Source organism: Sus scrofa, chromosome 6, assembly GCF_054392235.1.
Source record: "Sus scrofa isolate SSC_HxYL_T2T_F1_AM1 chromosome 6, Sscrofa_HxYL_maternal_Yorkshire_Landrace_v2.0, whole genome shotgun sequence".
NCBI lineage: Eukaryota > Metazoa > Chordata > Mammalia > Artiodactyla > Suidae > Sus > Sus scrofa.
Window position 1 is genome coordinate 113200562 of NC_139388.1, and position 16701 is coordinate 113217262.

General features: G+C 46.7%; 1 protein-coding gene across 5 annotated transcripts in view; it reads left to right on the forward strand.

Moving 5' to 3' along the window:
- LAMA3 (laminin subunit alpha 3) overlaps positions 1–16701 on the forward strand; it is a 253893-nt gene that overhangs the window by 169254 nt on the left and 67938 nt on the right. For 3 of the 5 annotated variants that reach the window (XM_084958210.1, XM_084958211.1, NM_001444325.1), the window contains 5 exon segments: positions 456–554; positions 2522–2605; positions 5812–6042; positions 10568–10681; positions 14681–14790. In XM_084958210.1, coding sequence (XP_084814336.1) covers positions 456–554; positions 2522–2605; positions 5812–6042; positions 10568–10681; positions 14681–14790 — 638 coding nt within the window. 5 annotated transcript variants of the gene reach the window in all.

The following is a 16701-nucleotide window of genomic DNA, read 5'->3' on the forward strand; positions in this document are numbered from 1 at the left end:
GGCAAGTGTGCAGAAATTCAGTTGGCTTTTGTATATTATTTGATCCTGTACCCTCGCTGAACTCACGTAGTTTCCATAATTTCTTTTGTTTTGTTTTTGGCTGCTGCATGCAGGGGCTTGATGTGGGATCTCAGTCCTCAGACCAGGGATTGAACTTGGGTCTCCATGGTAAATGCACCAAGTCCTAATCACCAAATCACCAGGGAACTCCCTGGAAGTATCTTCTTGCTTATAAAACTCAATCACGTTCATACTAAAATTTTAAATAGTTATAAAGTGCTATAAAGTAGGAACTTAACATACCATCTTCAATTCCACTCTCTAGAGGTGGCCATTGTGGACAGGTTGCTCGTGTATCTTTCCAGACATATGTGCCTGTGTGCTTTGTTGATGAGTCAGTGTTGCCATTCCCTCTTTTCATGCTTGTGCTGTTGATCCTATTATGTCCCTTGCAGGTTTCCTCCTATGGTGGCTACCTCACCTACCAAATCAAGTCCTTTGGACTACCTGGAGACATGGTTCTTCTGGAAAAGAAGCCGGATGTGCAGCTCACCGTAGGTGTCAGAACACAACCCAGTGGCAGGACGTGGCAGTTGCAATCGGAACTAATTCAATTTTAGGGCATCTTGATAAGCGGCTTGCAAACAGTTTGGATTATGTCATTTCTAATTTTGTAGAAACCCAAAGTGATGTGTGAAACACAGCACCTCTCAGGATCCTGGGTCCCAGCCCCAAATGGTGTCTCTTTTCTCCCCTCAAACTACCTTCACCTGCCCGCTCACAGTCTCCGCCTCCTTGTAAACTTACCTTCTGTTTCTGTTTTTCATTGAGTCTCACAAACGTTTTTGAGGCCTCCCTGTTTGCGAAGCCACATGGCTGGGCTCCTAAAGGCCAGGTGATCCCTGTCCTGCATAAAAACATGTAACCTAAGAGGGGAGCTGAGAGACATGGGCAAAGAACGACAATCCACTGAACAGGAAGTGGTTGAGACAAAGTTCACACCAGACTCTGTGGGAGCTGGAGTCTGAGTGGGGGCTTGTGTAGTTGAGATGCTCTTAGAAGACTTCATGGAAAAGGTTCGCTTTGAGCCAGGCCTTTGAGAATGGGCCTGAGAGGAGAAACACCCTTCCCTGATAGAGGATGAGATGAGCTGTGGCCGAGGAGCACGTGCCAGGCCACTGAGCACAAGCCTGGAAGGGTCGGAAGGCGGGTGCTTCATGCCAGGAATCTGGCCTGAGGTAGACAGTGGGGAGCCCCTTTGGTTTTTTGAGAAGTGATATCCACACACTATATGCCAGGCACACAGTCTAGAACTACTAGAAAATTCCTCGCTTTCACATCCTGCATTGAATTCCCCTGCAACGTAGGGCGCAGAACCCTGATCGCAGGGTAGGGTCCCAGAACCTGAACTTGCCTCTGTTTCTGGTTTGCCTGCTGTGATTAATGTGAAGCTTCCTGAGGGCTTTCTGGTGTCATTCACCATAAAAGAGGGGCCTGGCAAATCCCACCTGCCTCCTTCCCAGCTAAGGGCCTTGAATTCTGGTAGATTTTTGTGTTTCAGGCACTGCCGAGTTGTGTTTTGTTTCTACTGGCAACCACATGTATCCAACTATTGTTTTAAAAGCTCAAAGGGGAGTTCCCAACGTGGCACAGTATGCCTATATTTTAGTGCCTATACTATTCGGCAGACTGTTGGAATTCATGGAGAAATGATGACCAAAATTTCTTCTTAATTTACCTTCAAACAAGGAAAGTAATTTAGGCTCATGAAACATTTACTCTGTTGCTTTGTTCTAAACCACTGAAATTAAAAGCCTATGAGGCATGTTTCTTAGATTAAGGTTTTCAGTTAGTGATTACAGATAATGCTCTTCTTGCTGAAACACTGGCTCTATGAATGAAACCCTTGGGGGTTTTGTGCTGCAACAGAAAAGCTGTACTTTCGTGTGTGGGTGTGGGGTGAGGGTGCTGAAGGTGAGTGCTGATCCTCCCCCCGGGGTCCTCAAGGGCCACTGTAATGGGGACGGGAGTGCGGAGGCTGAGCGATCAAGGCTGAATCCCACAGGGACCGGCTTCAAGGATCTCTCCCCATGCCAGCTCCCTGTCTTTGCAGCCTGCCTGGCTGGCCCTGCAAACCCTCTGCCCACCTCACTCTCCCCACCAGCCCACCTGCCAAAGCACTTTCTCACTACCACAATCTGTCCTGTAAGCAGTGAGCAAACTGGGACCTCATGCCCTGACTGCAATGCATGGTTTAAAAAAAAATTATTTCCACCTTTTTAAGACACTTTCAGTCAAGGGAGTTTTCTGGGTTTCCTGTTTGTAAAAATGAACTGCCTTAGGTCTTCTTTTTCCGTTTCCACGTCACTAATCCCTTTGCCAGTCAGTTCATTTCACAACTACCTTGTTAGACTCAGGCACTTCATGGAATGCAGACCCATAGAAATTGGTTTTTAGATAGATCACAAACCTCAGAACACCCCAGCAAGCCGCTCACGCCTTCCTGTTTTTCTTTACACAGGGGCAGCACATGTCTGTCATCTATGATGAGCCGAATCCCCCCCGACCGGACCGGCTGCATCACGCGCGGGTGCAGGTGGTGGAGGTAAAGGAGAAGCAAACAGGAGATGGTTCTTTTTTTTTTTTTTTTTTTTTCAGTTTTCATTTATTTATTTATTTTCATAGTGATTTTTATTTTTTCCATTATAGTTGGTTTATAGAGTTCTGTCCATTTTCTACTGTACAGTAAGGTGACCCAGTCACACATACATGTATACATTCTTTTTTTCTCACATTATCATGCACCATCAGAAGCAACTAGATAGAGTTCCCCATGCCATTCAGCGGGATCTCATTGAGATGGTTCTTGATGAGCCTTTTTGTCCTATGCCTTAGTTCTTTTAAACAGTTGTGATTTTTGACTTAACTTATGAATTTCAAATATTAATTATATAAACATAATTTAGATATAGAAATTAAAATATAAATTACATAAAATGTATAGAGCTCCATCCTCCTAGGGCTTTTTTTTTTTTTTTTTGCACCATCTTCATGGCACTTACCACAGTCTCTCCTGTTTTACAATTAAATATCCTTGTCTTGTAAGCCCTGTTAACTGGTAAATGCTACGATGTAATCCTCTGTCATCCTCAGCCTTCCTCAGTGCCTGGAACCTGGTGATGGTCCAACAGCTGCTTGGGGTGAATAAATACAAAAGTCACAGAATAAATACAAAAGTCTAACACTGAAAGAAATAAGAATGGTATAGCTTGGGAGTTCCCTTTGTGGCTTTGCAGGTTATGAACCCAAGTAGTATCCATGAGGATGCTGGTTCCATCCCTGGTCTCACTCAGCGGGTTAAGGATCCAGCTTTGCACTGAGCTGTGGTATAGGTCACAGACGCGGCTCGAATCCAGCGTTGCTGTGGCTGTGGTGTAGGCTGGCAGCTGCAGTTCCGATTTGACCCTTAACCTGGGAACTTCCATATGTTGCAGGTGCAGAGCTTAAAAAAAAAAAAAAAAAAAAAAAGCTATAGCTCAATATAGGAAAGCACATTCACATGATAAAATGCTGTATATACCTACTTGGTTACAGCTGTTCCTTTATAATAGTGCACCCATTATATTCAATATGTCCAGTGAGGATTATTAAATATATCCTCAAGGTGATACTTTTTCAAGTACTTTGAACTCGCAGACACATTTTAACATTTCCATACAGGTCCATCCATACAGTGGAACACTGTTTGGCAATAAATGGTACCAAGTATTAACACTTCTCACAGTGTGGATGAACCTCAAAAACATATGTTGAGGAAAAGAAGCAAGACACAGAGGCTCACATACATGTGATTCTGTTTATAGGAAAGAGGAGATGCCAGCAAAAAATAAAGAACCGCTCCCAATTTTTCCTTCCTAAAAGCCATGAGAAGCCTGGCAAAAATGGTCAACCTCAACTATTTTAGAACTCTGCCAATTAACCAAAGGCTTGCCGTAATCTGAAAAGCATTTATTCAGGAAAAGTGGCTGAATCTTTTTCCACTAAATTCTGCAGTACTTCAATCTGCAGTTGTTCGAAGGGCCGATGGTGGGGTTATTTGCAGATTTTTGACTGCTCAGAGGTCAGTGCTCCCCTAACCCCTGCATGGTTCAAGGGTCAACTCTATATTCAAAGGAACTGAAAACAGAATTTTGGCGATATCTGCACATACATGTTCATTGCAGCACGATTCATAATAGGCATGAGGTGAAAGCAACTGAAAGGTCTATATTTTTTTCTTTTTACAGTCTCGCCTGCGGCATATGGCGATCCTGAGCCAAAGGTCAAATCAGAGCTGCAGCTGCAGCCTACACCATGGCCATGGCAACATCAGATCCAAGCCACATCTGCAAACTATGCTGCAGCTTGTGGCAACATTACATCCTTAACCCACTGAGCAAGGCCAGGAATTGAACCCTCATCCTCACGGAGACAATGTCAAGTCTTTAACCTGCTGAACCACACTGGGAACTCTGTGAAATGTCTATTGACAAATGAATGGATAGAGAAAATGTGGCATATGCCTACATTGGTATATTATTCATCCTTAAAAGTGAAGAAAATTCTGGAGTTCTCGTCATGGCTCAGCAGAAATGAATCCAAATCAGCAGAGCAGGTTCAATCGCTGGCCTTGATCAGTAGGTTAAGGATCTAGCATTGCCATGAGCTGTGGTGTAGGTCGAAGACTTGGCTCGGATCTGGTGTTGCTGTGGCTGTGGCGTAGGCCGGTGGCTACAGCTCTGATTTGACCCCTAGCCCGGGAACCTCCATATGCCGTGGGTGTGGCCCTAAAAAGACAAAAAAAAAAAAAGAAAGAAAAAAAGAAAAAAAAAGGGAAGAAAATTCTGTTATAGGCTGGAAGACAAGTAGAACTTGAGGACATTGTACTAAGTGACATAAGCAAGTCACAAAAAGACAAATAAGTATGATTCCACTTATATGAAGTATTGAAACTACTCAAATTCATTAAAACAGAAAGTAGAATAGTGGTTGCCAGGGACTGGGGGTGGAGGACATGGGAGTGATTGCTTAATAGGTTCAGAGTTTCGATTTTACAAGATAATAAAGTTCTAAAGATCTGTTGCACAATAATGTAAATATAGCCAACACTCCTGTGCTGGACTTTTATTTAAAATGGTTAGGATGGTACATTTTGTTACATGTTTTTTTTTCCATCATCAAAATAATAGAAAAATACGCATGCCTGTGTGCAAGAAAGGACTGTACTTGCTGTCACAACTACGTGTATTTAATGACTGATCTGAGTTTGTGATTTATTTGATTTCTCTCTGCCTCGCTCCTGGATCTTTCTTACTCGCTTTGTACTTGCACAAACAAAAGTGCACTTTACAATAAGCCACACACTGGGGAATCTCATTTCATTCTATTTCTTGCCTTCATTCCGCCCTTTTTTCTTGGCCCTCTCCATTCTTGGAACTGACCCAGCACACAGGACTTATGATGTAAATGCCCCATGTCTCCTTACCTTTCTTATCTTATTGTTTTCCCTGGTGCACTTTATTTATTTATTTATTTATTTTTGGCCTCACCCTAGGCATGTGAAAGTTCCCGGGCCAGGGATCGAACCCGTGCTCCTGCAGCGACCCAAGCTGCTGCAGGACCATGCTGATCCTTAGCCCGCTGCCCCACAAGGCAGCTCTGCTGAGCACTTGACATGTCTTTTCTTGGATTCCTTCTGGCTGGCTGGCCCTGTGAAGCCCCTGGGAGTGAGCTTGCCACAGGGAGCCCTTGCCTCTCTGCTTTCACGTGTAGGCAAACTTCAGACACGCCAGCAGCCGTGCCCCCGTGTCTCGGGAAGAGCTGATGATCGTGCTGTCTAGACTGGAAGGTGTGCGTCTGCGGGGCCTCTACTTCACCGAGACGCAGCGGCTCACCCTGAGCGGGGTGGGGCTGGAGGAGGCCTCGGACACAGGAAGTGGGCGTCATGCACACAACGTGGAGATGTGTGCCTGCCCCCCTGACTACACTGGTGACTCATGTCAGGTAGGAAATGCTCCTAATCCATAAAATTTCCCCCTCGGGGGACTCCCGTGGCTGGTGCTCCTCTCTGCTGGCCAGCACTGCTTGGACGGTCTGGGGCCTTCGGTCCATAGAACACGTTTCCACGGGGCTCTAGCTTCTGGCTTACTTGGATCACCTGCAGGTATTAAATATGAAAAAAAAAAATTTACAAATGTCTCAAAACCCATCAGAAAGCCAGAGAAGTGCATTAGATCCTGGGGGGTTGCAGAAATCTGGGCTTTCTGGGAGGCAGGAAGGAGGCTGCCAGTGGCATCCCAGTACTGGAGCCAGTGGGCATCCAGCGGCTGACCCAGGGTTCTGGTGCCTTTCTCTGGTCCAGGGCCTCCCTCCAAGCAGCCACCTCTGACAGTTATAGTCCAGAGAATAAATGTTCTGCTTCTTCAAGGGGAAATTGTAGTCCAAGTTTCCAATTCACAGCAGATCTTCATCTGAGGCCCAGTCAACCTGACTATGCGCAGGTGATTAAAATGGGCTGTAAAATGAAGCTATTTCATGTCTCAAGCTGCAAACATGTTCTCTTCCTGAAGAGTGGGAAAGAAAGCACAGTGGTTTGTGCAGTTAATAGGAAATAGCAAATATTGTCATCCCCAGTTCCCCAGATGCCCATCGGATGTGGGCTTTTCCTTCGTGTCCCCTCCTGACCCCTGGGCAGCAGAAAACCTCAAAGTGACCTGTGCACCGGTTTCTTTTGGAACCTGCAAATATATTACCCACTGTGGTTTTCTGGGGACGCTTGCTTTCGTCCACAGGTGCCTCTGTCTTCTCCTGCCTTCTGTCTTTTCTAGCCCGATGAAATGAAGTTCATAGCCCAGGGGAAAGAAAGGGCCCTCTGGATCACCCCCCTCCTGCCCAGGGCGGGTTCTTGGCTCATGACTCAGCCTGTGATTTACGGCTGCCATGCCGTCTGGGGTGAGGGGGGGAGAGGTGACGCCGGCCCCACCTGGCAGGAATTACAGAGCTGCGCTGCCCGGACTGTTAGGTGCGCTCCCTCACAGGCTGACTCATGGGGGAGTTTGCAGGTGGGGCCTCCTGCCGCAGACAGCCTGCGCACCTGAGTCAGCCGGCTTGGGCCCTGAGCAGGAAGGGCAGGTATAAGAGGAGGAGGCAGGCGTCTGCGCACAGCCAGCGGGATGCCAGGGACGGGGATGCCGGCAGCAGTGAGGCAGTCAGCCTGGAGTGCCAGGTGGCTGTGGCTCTTTGGGGTGGCCCTGGGGCCGTGTTTGGGGTACAGTTCACAGCAGCAGAGGGTAGTGTTTCCTCAGGTTCCTGCTCAAAACCAACTGCAAACAAGTTATGTGGAGTCAAAGCCCAGCCAGGTAATGTCCCCTTTTCTAGTTTGGTGTGGGATGGGGAAGGGTTTCCAGTTGGGGTGATGATGAGGGCTGGGGTGGGCTGGGGAGGGGCTGGTGGCTCCCCCTCGCTGACTGTATTTATTACTGCGCCTGGCAGATTGCTCTCCTGAGCTGCTAACCACAAACCCTATAAAACATCAGCCCACCTGGAAATGCCGAGGTGGCTGAGTTTGACTGCTTGTGGGATGTTATGATCTATGAAACTTTGTGCCCTTTTGAAAGTAGCCCAGGCTTCAGGACCTAGAAGTGTCTAATAGGCTTCCAGATGCTGCTCAGGAGAAAAATTACCCATAAAGTAAACCCTGAAAATCGGTCAAATTCCTGATAAGAAAAATGATGGGATCGATTTTGTGTAAATACCTAACAGACATGCTTGAATTTGCCAGGCATTAAACACTCACATGTTTTGCTTTTACTCTCTTTAAACTTCCTGGATGGAACATGTATACCCAGAGAAATAGATCCTATGGCTGCTCGTGTAGCCTTGGAAACTCGATAGGGATGTAATTTTATCATTTGTACTACAAAAGTCTATTGGAAAAGTTATCCTGAAAAATGATCACTTAAAAATAAGGTTAGTTGAAACCCCCCTCTATGAAATAATATCTTAGGATGCATTCATTTTCATTTAGAATAAGTCTTCTATACAGTCAGAATTTTATGTTCAGTATGGAGTTTGCATGCTTTATAGAAGTGAGAAATTAATTCCATTTCAGTAACTGACAAAAGTTCTGAAAGTCACATATGTAACTCTTGTGAAGTACTTTTCTGTTTCTAATCAAAAGTAAGTTAATTGGCATGATTAAACATCAATCAAGATAGATCATCTTCCCCGGAGTTCCCGTCGTGGTGCTGCAGAAATGAATCCGACTAGGAACCATGAGGTTGTGGGTTCGATCCCTGGCCTTGCTCAATGGGTTAAGGATCTGGCATTGCTGTGAACTGTAGTGTAGGTCACAGATGCGGCTCGGATCTAGCATTGCTGCAGCTTTGGCGTAGGCCGGCAGCTGTAGGTCTGATTGGACCCCTAGCCTGGGAACCTCCATATGCCGTGGGTGGGGCCCTAAAGAAAGGGACAAAAGACAAAAAAAAAAAAAAAATAGACCACCCCCCCCCAAGCATGTTCAATTGAGGCCTTTACCGGGGTTTGTTGTCATAGGCAAACAGATATATTTATTTATTTATTTAGATAATATGTTATTTACCAGATCGGATTTTAAGTGTGTAGTGTGATAGGCAGTGATAACTCTAAGGCCCTTGTCCCTTGTTAATAGAGATGATTTGTAGATACAGTCACACCGCCATTGGCTGAATTTTGTTCAAACTCTCAGTCGTGCTTTCAGCTTAGGAACATTCCTTTCATACTTCGATCCTCCTTCAGACAAGCCTATTCAGATAACACATCAAGTAATCTAAGTTTTTCCAACGCATTCTTTTGCCTAAACATGGTCCCTAATAGCTGAAGGGAAAATTATATCGGAAAGTATAGTATTGTTATTGTGCACGATTTGGCATCGTTGTGTAATTTTGGCAGGAACTTCTAGCAGCAGCTGGAATATTCCACTCTGGGGAATGAGTGTCTTTCTCCCCCTATCACTTTGGATTCTTCTTCCCAACCTGGCCAGGTAGAGACCTGTAAGGCCATGGATGAATGAAAGTAGATGGCTCATTTAAAGATTTCCCTTGACTGTAGCTTCAGCTTCACAGATGTATGTGCTGCTTAAAGGCTAGAGATACAAGATGATCTTTTATCTTGAAATATTCATTCTTCCTGATGCCTTAAGACAGGCTCTGTAGTTCAGTGAAAGAAACTGGGGACAACATCTGACTTTAATCAGTGCACTGATTTGCTCTGCCAAAATAAAACACCTGTGATTCTCTTTAAAGACAGAAATCTAAATGCTTTTTAATGGCTGGTCTAAGAATAATTGCTTTCTTTTTCCTACTGAGGGCATTCTTTTTTTGTCTTTTTTTGCTATTTCTTGGGCTGCTCCCGCGGCGTATGAAGGTTCCCAGGCTAGGGGTCTAATCGGAGCTATAGCCACCGGCCTACGCCAGAGCCACAGCAATGCGGGATCCAGCTGAGTCTGCAACCTACACCACAGCTCACAGCAACTCTGGATCCTTAACCCACTGAGCAAGGCCAGGGATCGAACACGCAACCTCATGGTTCCTAGTCGGATTCGTTAACCACTGAGCCATGACGGGAACTCCTGAGGGCATTCTTAACTAGAACCTTTTTTAAAAATCAGTTCATTGAAAGGAGATTGTGGAGTTCCTTTGTGGTGCATCATGTTAAGGATCTGGTGTGGTCACTGCAGCAGCTTGGGTCTCAGCTGTGGTGCAGGTTCGATCCCTGGCCTGGGAACTTCCATATACCCCAGGCACGGCCAAAAGAAAAAGAAAATTGTAGTTCTTTTCATCCATATGAGAAGTAATAACTTGTGTTTCACTGGAGAGAGACAATGTACTGGAGATAGAAATAATCAAAGGAACATAGTACAAGAGAAGGAGACCACGCTCAAGGAGGTTTCCTCAAGCTGGGTCTTTGTGTTCAATCAGAACCAAACATCCCTGCAAAGTTCTCTGTGGGAATCCAAGTCCTTCCTTTCCCTGGGGAGAGGCAGTGAAATAGTTCCATGGGTCTGTCTTTAGAAGACCCCAACTCACCCGCTTCTTCCGCATCCCGCCCCAGCCCAAACCCATACTTGGTGAGGGATTGGCTACCGAAAGAGAACTTGAACTTGAAGGGGTTGCTCAGAGGACCTCCCCTCTCAAGGACAGAGGTCCTGATCCTTTCTGCTCTTTCACCACCCCACCCCTCCACTCGCCCTCAAACACTTGGCGGGAAGAGGGGCAGCCCCGTCCATCATCCACCCCCACTCCTCCCCCTTCCCCTTGCTCTGATTTCCCCACCTCACATCTCCCGCTGGGGCACGAACACACCACCTACTGTGGTGTGGAGACAACATGGAGCCTGACCAAGAAAGCAAGTGGAATAGGCTCAGGTTTGAAATCCCCACACTGACGGACAGAGAGGAGGCGAAAAGGAGAACCCTTGGCAGTCAGAATGGTGGCAGGCTCTGGATGATGATTTTTTTTGGTACTGACTGAACGCTTTGTGTGAAAAATAGGGGTGTAGCCCTGGATACTACCGGGATAACAAAGGCTTCTATACCGGACGGTGCGTTCCCTGCAACTGCCATGGACATTCGAATCGATGCAAGGATGGCTCGGGAATCTGCATTGTGAGTAAATGGATGCTCTGATGCTACCAGCAGACCATCTATGCCTCCCCTCCCCCTCCCCAGCCCACCAGGCCCTGAGACATCAGATGACACACTTCTACCAAACCCTAATAGAGGTTGCTGTGTGAAGGCGGGTGGCCCCAGTATAGCCAAGCTCAATTACTTTGCAGTTGCTTCTCCCTCTGCTTTAACAAGGTGCGCCGTCAGGGAACACCTGCTGCGCAATTACATTACGCCTTAGTTTCTAAATCTCTCTCATTAGATGATGGTAATGTAGATCCTGGGGCTTAACTCTTGCCAGGATATAATAACCGAGAGCCACTACTTTGGACCCCAGTTTTGTTGGGGTGACGGGAGGTTGCAGGAGGAGGACCTTTTTGCTCTCAGGTGAGCAGTAGCTGAAGAAAGCAATCAGAGGAGGAGGAGGAGAGGATGCTAAGAAAGGCTTCAGGTGCAGCCTCCACCAGTCCAACACTAACCCCCACGGCCGCTGTGGCAGCGGGTTTATGTCGGGGACCAGGCAAAGGGAGTCCCGGTTGTTGATGACTTATCCATTGGAAAACCGTCTTATTTTGGAATATTTTAGAAAATTCTCCCACAGAAAGTTAGAGTCTCAGGAGATTTTTTTTCTTGTGCATCCTGAGGCGGAACATTTTTTATTCTGCTGCCTTCCTCCTGGTCCTCAGGGTTCCTCTCCCCGGTAGCCAGGGCCTCCCGGATTAGAAGGATGGATAGTCCCAAGGAAAGGAGGGGGCATCGGTACCCCCAGGAACACAGAGCCCCCACTGCTATTGAGCTGTTTGGAAATATATGCCCCTGGCACAGGTTTCCTCTGCATTGTGTAAAGCCACTAGACTGTGTTCCAGCTGTTGAGATCCTGTACTGTTTTAAGCCCATTCAGCATGTCCCAGGGCACTGCTTCCTTTGCGAGACAGGACAGGCCAGGACAGGAAATTGTTGTGAAGAGCCCGATAGAATATTCTCTAGGATTTTTACCTTCCAAGTTCAAAAAGAACAAAAGATGTTGGGAATACAGTTTTCCAGCTCCTCGGTATTCTTAAACATTGTATGTTGTGTGTAACACAGGTAGATGCTTTCATGGAAAATACTTGTCGTTGCACCACTGCTAGATGTCAAGTCCACTCTATGAAAGCTGCCAAAGAACAAAGGGAGTTTTCTCCAGAGTCCATCCCCCCAGTGAAAAGATCACTAGTGAGAGTCATAAGCTGTGTTTTAATCACACAGCAAGATTTTCTTTCCCATTTTCTTCTCCATAGCTTTGTCTTCACTTGTCCTTAATGGCCATGAAGCCTCTAGAAACAATTCATTCAGGAAACCCCACTTGAGTATTTGCTATTGTGGGAGGGCCTGAGCTAAGGGCTGGGGTTAAAACATCGAACATTCCTCCTCGCAAGAGGCTCCCTTTCTCCTGGGAGATACAGCTGTGCACACAGGCGTGTACACATATGTACAAGGTACCCCTGGATGGTGGGTGGCACGTGCTGACACTGCTCTCCAGGTGGCCACTGTGTGGGAGCCAAGGACAAGCTGTCATCCTCAGAGAATAGAAGTGAGGAAACCAAGTTACCTCCCACTGTCAGATGAGCTAATTCCTCCGCAACTGGCTTCCACTGTCACAGTCCAGAATCTGTTCTAAAACCTGGAACCTTGGAGTTCCCATCGTGACTCAGTGGTTAACAAATCCGACTAGGAACCATGAGGTTGTGGGTTCAATCCCTGGCCTCGCTTAGTGGGGTTAAGGATCTGGCGTTGCTGTGAGCTGTGGTGTAGGTTGCAGACTCAGCTCGGATCCCAAGTTGCTGTGGCTCTGGCGTAGGCCAGTGGCTACAGCTCCGATTAGACTCCTAGCCTGGGAACCTCCATATGCTGTGGGAGCAGCCCTAGAAAAGGCAAAAAGATGAAAAAATAAAATCTGGGACCTCCACACACGTGCACATCTCCATATCATTTCAAGAATAAACTATGGAGTTCCCTCGTGATGCAGCAGGTTAAGCATCCATTGTTGTCACTGCCACGGCTCAGGTCATTGCTGTGGTGTACATTCGATCCCTGGCCTGGGAATTTCCATATGTAACAGGCATTGCCAAAAAAAAAAAAAAAAGGAATAAACTTTGATGTTTGGAAGGAAACCAGCCCAGGAGTTCCTGTCGTGGCTCAGTGGAAATGAAAAATGAATCCGTGAGGATGCAGGTTCGATCCCTGGCTTCACTCAGTGGGATAAGGATCTGGCGTTGCCGTAGCTGCAGTGTAGGTTGCAGATGTGGCTCAGATCTGGTGTTGCTGTGACTGTGGTGTAGGCTGGCAGCTGTAGCTCCGATTAGACCCCTAGCCTGGGAACCTCCATATGCTGCAGGTACAGCCCTAAAAAGACAAAAGAAAAAAAGAAACCAGCCCAGTCCTTTGTCAGTAAAACCATGTGTGTCCAGCTGGGAAGCAGCCAGAGCAGGTGATGTGTCCCATGGGTGCCATTGGCCAAGGAAGCTGTGGTAATGGGCTCCCTTCTCTCTCCCATGGCCCGGCCTTTCTCTGCCTCTTCTCCCGCCACTTTTTCCCCCAGTCTCCCTCCCTCATCTTCCTCTCTGTTCCCAGTGCCTCCCCTTTCTCTTCTCATCCTCTCTCTTCCATTTTCCTTCCTTTTATCCCCTGCCGCTGGAGAATGACTTATCTGAAACTCATAGTGGACACAGGGAAGTTCATGCTCGCCAGCACAGCCCCAGGGCCCCCCTTGACTTCACCTTCCATGATACCAACTGCTTCACTTTGCCCACATGTCCTGAGGTGCTCCTGTGAGACAGTTTCTGTGCCCAGTGATCTCTGTGCCCAGAATACCCTTCCCACACTTCTCCAGCCATCCAGTTCCTCCCTCCCAGGCTCCGTGCACGCATCATCTCCTCCCCTGAGGCGCCTCTTGCCCTGGGGGTGCTGGCACACCTTGGTCATCCTATTTCCCACATTAGGTCAAAGATGTCTATGCACAGGGTTCTGTCTACCCTCGAGTCTGGGTCCCACTCTGTCTTCGCCTCCCTGCTGCCTGGCCTAGTTGGGCACATGGGTCCCATCCAGTAGCTATTTGGTGTCACATGGAGCTAGGAGAGCATGTGCTGTGGGAGCGGATATGAGTTCCTTCATTCATTTACTTGTTCAGTTTTTCACAGTAAAATGAGGAAATTGATAGGCAGAAGCCTCACATTTGCAGGACTGATGAAGACAGATTCCAGGGTAGATGCTTTCAGTGGAGGCTGAGGGATATTTTAGACATTCTTAAGGGACTTTATCAAGCAACTCAGATTCTACCCCCTTCTGCACGTCTCTCCCCATGTCCCTGAAAAGGAAGTGTCCAGTGGGTTTTTTAGTGGGATTTTTAGTAGGGTACAGGTGGCCTCATCACAATTCTTGTTTCTCCACATTCTTGCTTCTCCATTGTTTTCACCTGAACTAAGTAGGCAAAGGGCTAAAATATATCTCCCCTGGCATGTTCTTTTTTTAATTGTCATTCGGAGTTGTGAAAGAAAGGAAACTAATGTGGGAAGATACCTACTTAGTTTGAGAGAACAGATATTTTCTGAGAGATCCAGGTATTATCTCAACTGTACATTTTAAGAAAATTAGAATGACTGTGACTCATACACCAGAAATGTTGACTTATAGAACCACTGAGGCCCAGAGAGGTGAAGAGATTTGCCCAAGATCTCACAGCTATGAAATTTTAGAGTGGGATTTGAACCCAGCTGGTCTTGCTCCATTTCATCCTGCCTCCCCATGCTAACACTGAACAGCTGAGAGAAGGGCACTCACACCTTTTTTTTCTGAGCACCAACAATGATTGGTTAGATAGGGGAAGCATATAGTGAGCAGAACCGATATTGCTCTGTAGTGTCAGAGGACTCATTATAATTGTGTGAGTCATGAAGATGACAGTGATCTCATTAGTAAAAATGTAGTAGGCTGTGATTAATGTTGCTGTTTATCTGTCCCAAGAACTGCCAGCATAACACTGCTGGGGAACACTGCGAGCGCTGCAAAGAGGGTTACTATGGGAACGCCATCCACGGATCCTGCCAGGCCTGCCTGTGTCCTCATTCAAACAGGTACTGTGAAAGTTTGCAAATAATCTATAGAGACAGGAAGTAGTTTGGTGGGTGCCTAGATGGTGGGGGGAGGGTGATGGGAGGAGGTGGGAAGTGATTTTTTTTTTTTTTTTTTTTTTTTGTCCTTTGTCTTTTTAGGGCCACACCCACAGCATGTGGAAGTTCCCAGGCTAGGGGTCTAATCGGAGCTGTAGCCGCTGGCCTACACCACAACCACAGCAACACTGGATCCGAGCTGTGTCTGCGACCCACACCACAGCTCACGTCCACGCCAGATCCTTAACCCTCTGAGCAAGGCCAGGGATCGAACCCACAACCTCATGGTTCTTAGTTGGATTCATTTCCGCTGAGCCATGACGGGAACTCCAGGAAGTGATTATTGAAGGGGATGGGATTTCTTTTAGGGGTGATGAAAATACTCTAAAATTTATTGTGGTCACGATTGCACGATTCTGTGAACATACTAAAAGCCATTGAATCAAACACTGTAAATGGGCGAATTGTATGGTATGTGACGTCTGTCGCAATAAAACAGTTCTGTTAAAAAAAGAATACATGAAAAACGCAAACGGAAGCAGAAACAGGCTCTCCAAGTTGGATGCTTCTGGGTTTTTCCTTGTTCTCTTTCTTTTTGCCATTCCTTCGATGACTAAACAATTAATTATTGAGCACCCACTCTGGGGCTACCCTTCTCTAGGGGCTGGGGAAGCTGCAGTAAAGAAGGTTGGCAAAGACTCCAATTTCACGAGGCTTTCCCAGGAAAATATGGGTGGGGCTATAGTCAACACACTCTATAAACATGCACACCAAAAATCAGAAGTGTAATTTCAGAGAGCGATGGGTTATGCCATTGAGAAAGGATTATGTTCTGGGCAGTGAGTGAGTAGATTCTTCAGAGAGGGTGGTGGGAGGACTTTCTGGAGTTTGGGGGCAGGGACCAGTGAATGCTGAGGTGGAGTCAGCCGAGGCTGTATCTTAGCGATGAGGGTTGGCGGCAGGGAAGAAAACAGACCAGAGGGTGAGGGTGGGTTTGTGGCCAGATCGCAGAGGGAGAGAGGGATTGGGAGACGCCGTTGGTGGGGCAGCCAGGATTCAGAACCTTGCAGGCTAGAGTGAAGCACTTGGATTTTACGGGTTTTATCATCCATATGATGGAAGCCACAGGACAGTTCTGAGCCTCAGAGGGATATTGTCTGCATCATCCTCCAGGCCCTGGTAAGGCCAGGAGACTCTGTCGGTAGAAAGCTACCATTTTCCTTCCATGGTAATCCATGTTGTGTTTGGCGCCCCTGCTAGATTCGTGTTTATTATGTTCACTGGGGGCCCAAACCAAATATAACAGGGAACTAAGTGAAGCAAGATTTGGATTGAAAATCAGAAAGAAGCTGATAAAGCGCCAATAGTGCATAGGCTCAGGAACAAAGTGTGGATTGCCAGGCTGAGTGATATCAGCCGAGTTGGCAGAGAAGTTGGCCAGGTCCTGAAATTACCAGAAGCCACCTGCCCAATGTGGCTTTTCTGGAGATGCAGATTTGAAATGTGCACCCTGGTAAGCTGTCTGCATGTATTTGATACCCTTTAAACCTGCCCAGTCCTGTGGCTTTATTTGTAAAGGGATCTATCACTTGACACTTGCCCAGACTTGTTTGAGCAGAAGCAAGAGAGAGGAAAAAGCAGCAAGGTTTCCATGGGCTGTTTGGGGAAAGCTTTTCATCTTTGGTTGCAAAGCGTATTATCATCAAGGTTGGCTTCCAGCTTCTGTGCAATTGAAGTAACACGCAGTTCCTAAGACTTATCAGTAAAACCCTATTTTTATGTAATTCTCCTTGCAGCGATACTAATACTGCTGACCAATTTCTAACTATCCCTTTAGAGGTATAATTCTGTATCTATCTAACTGGCCAAGAAAAA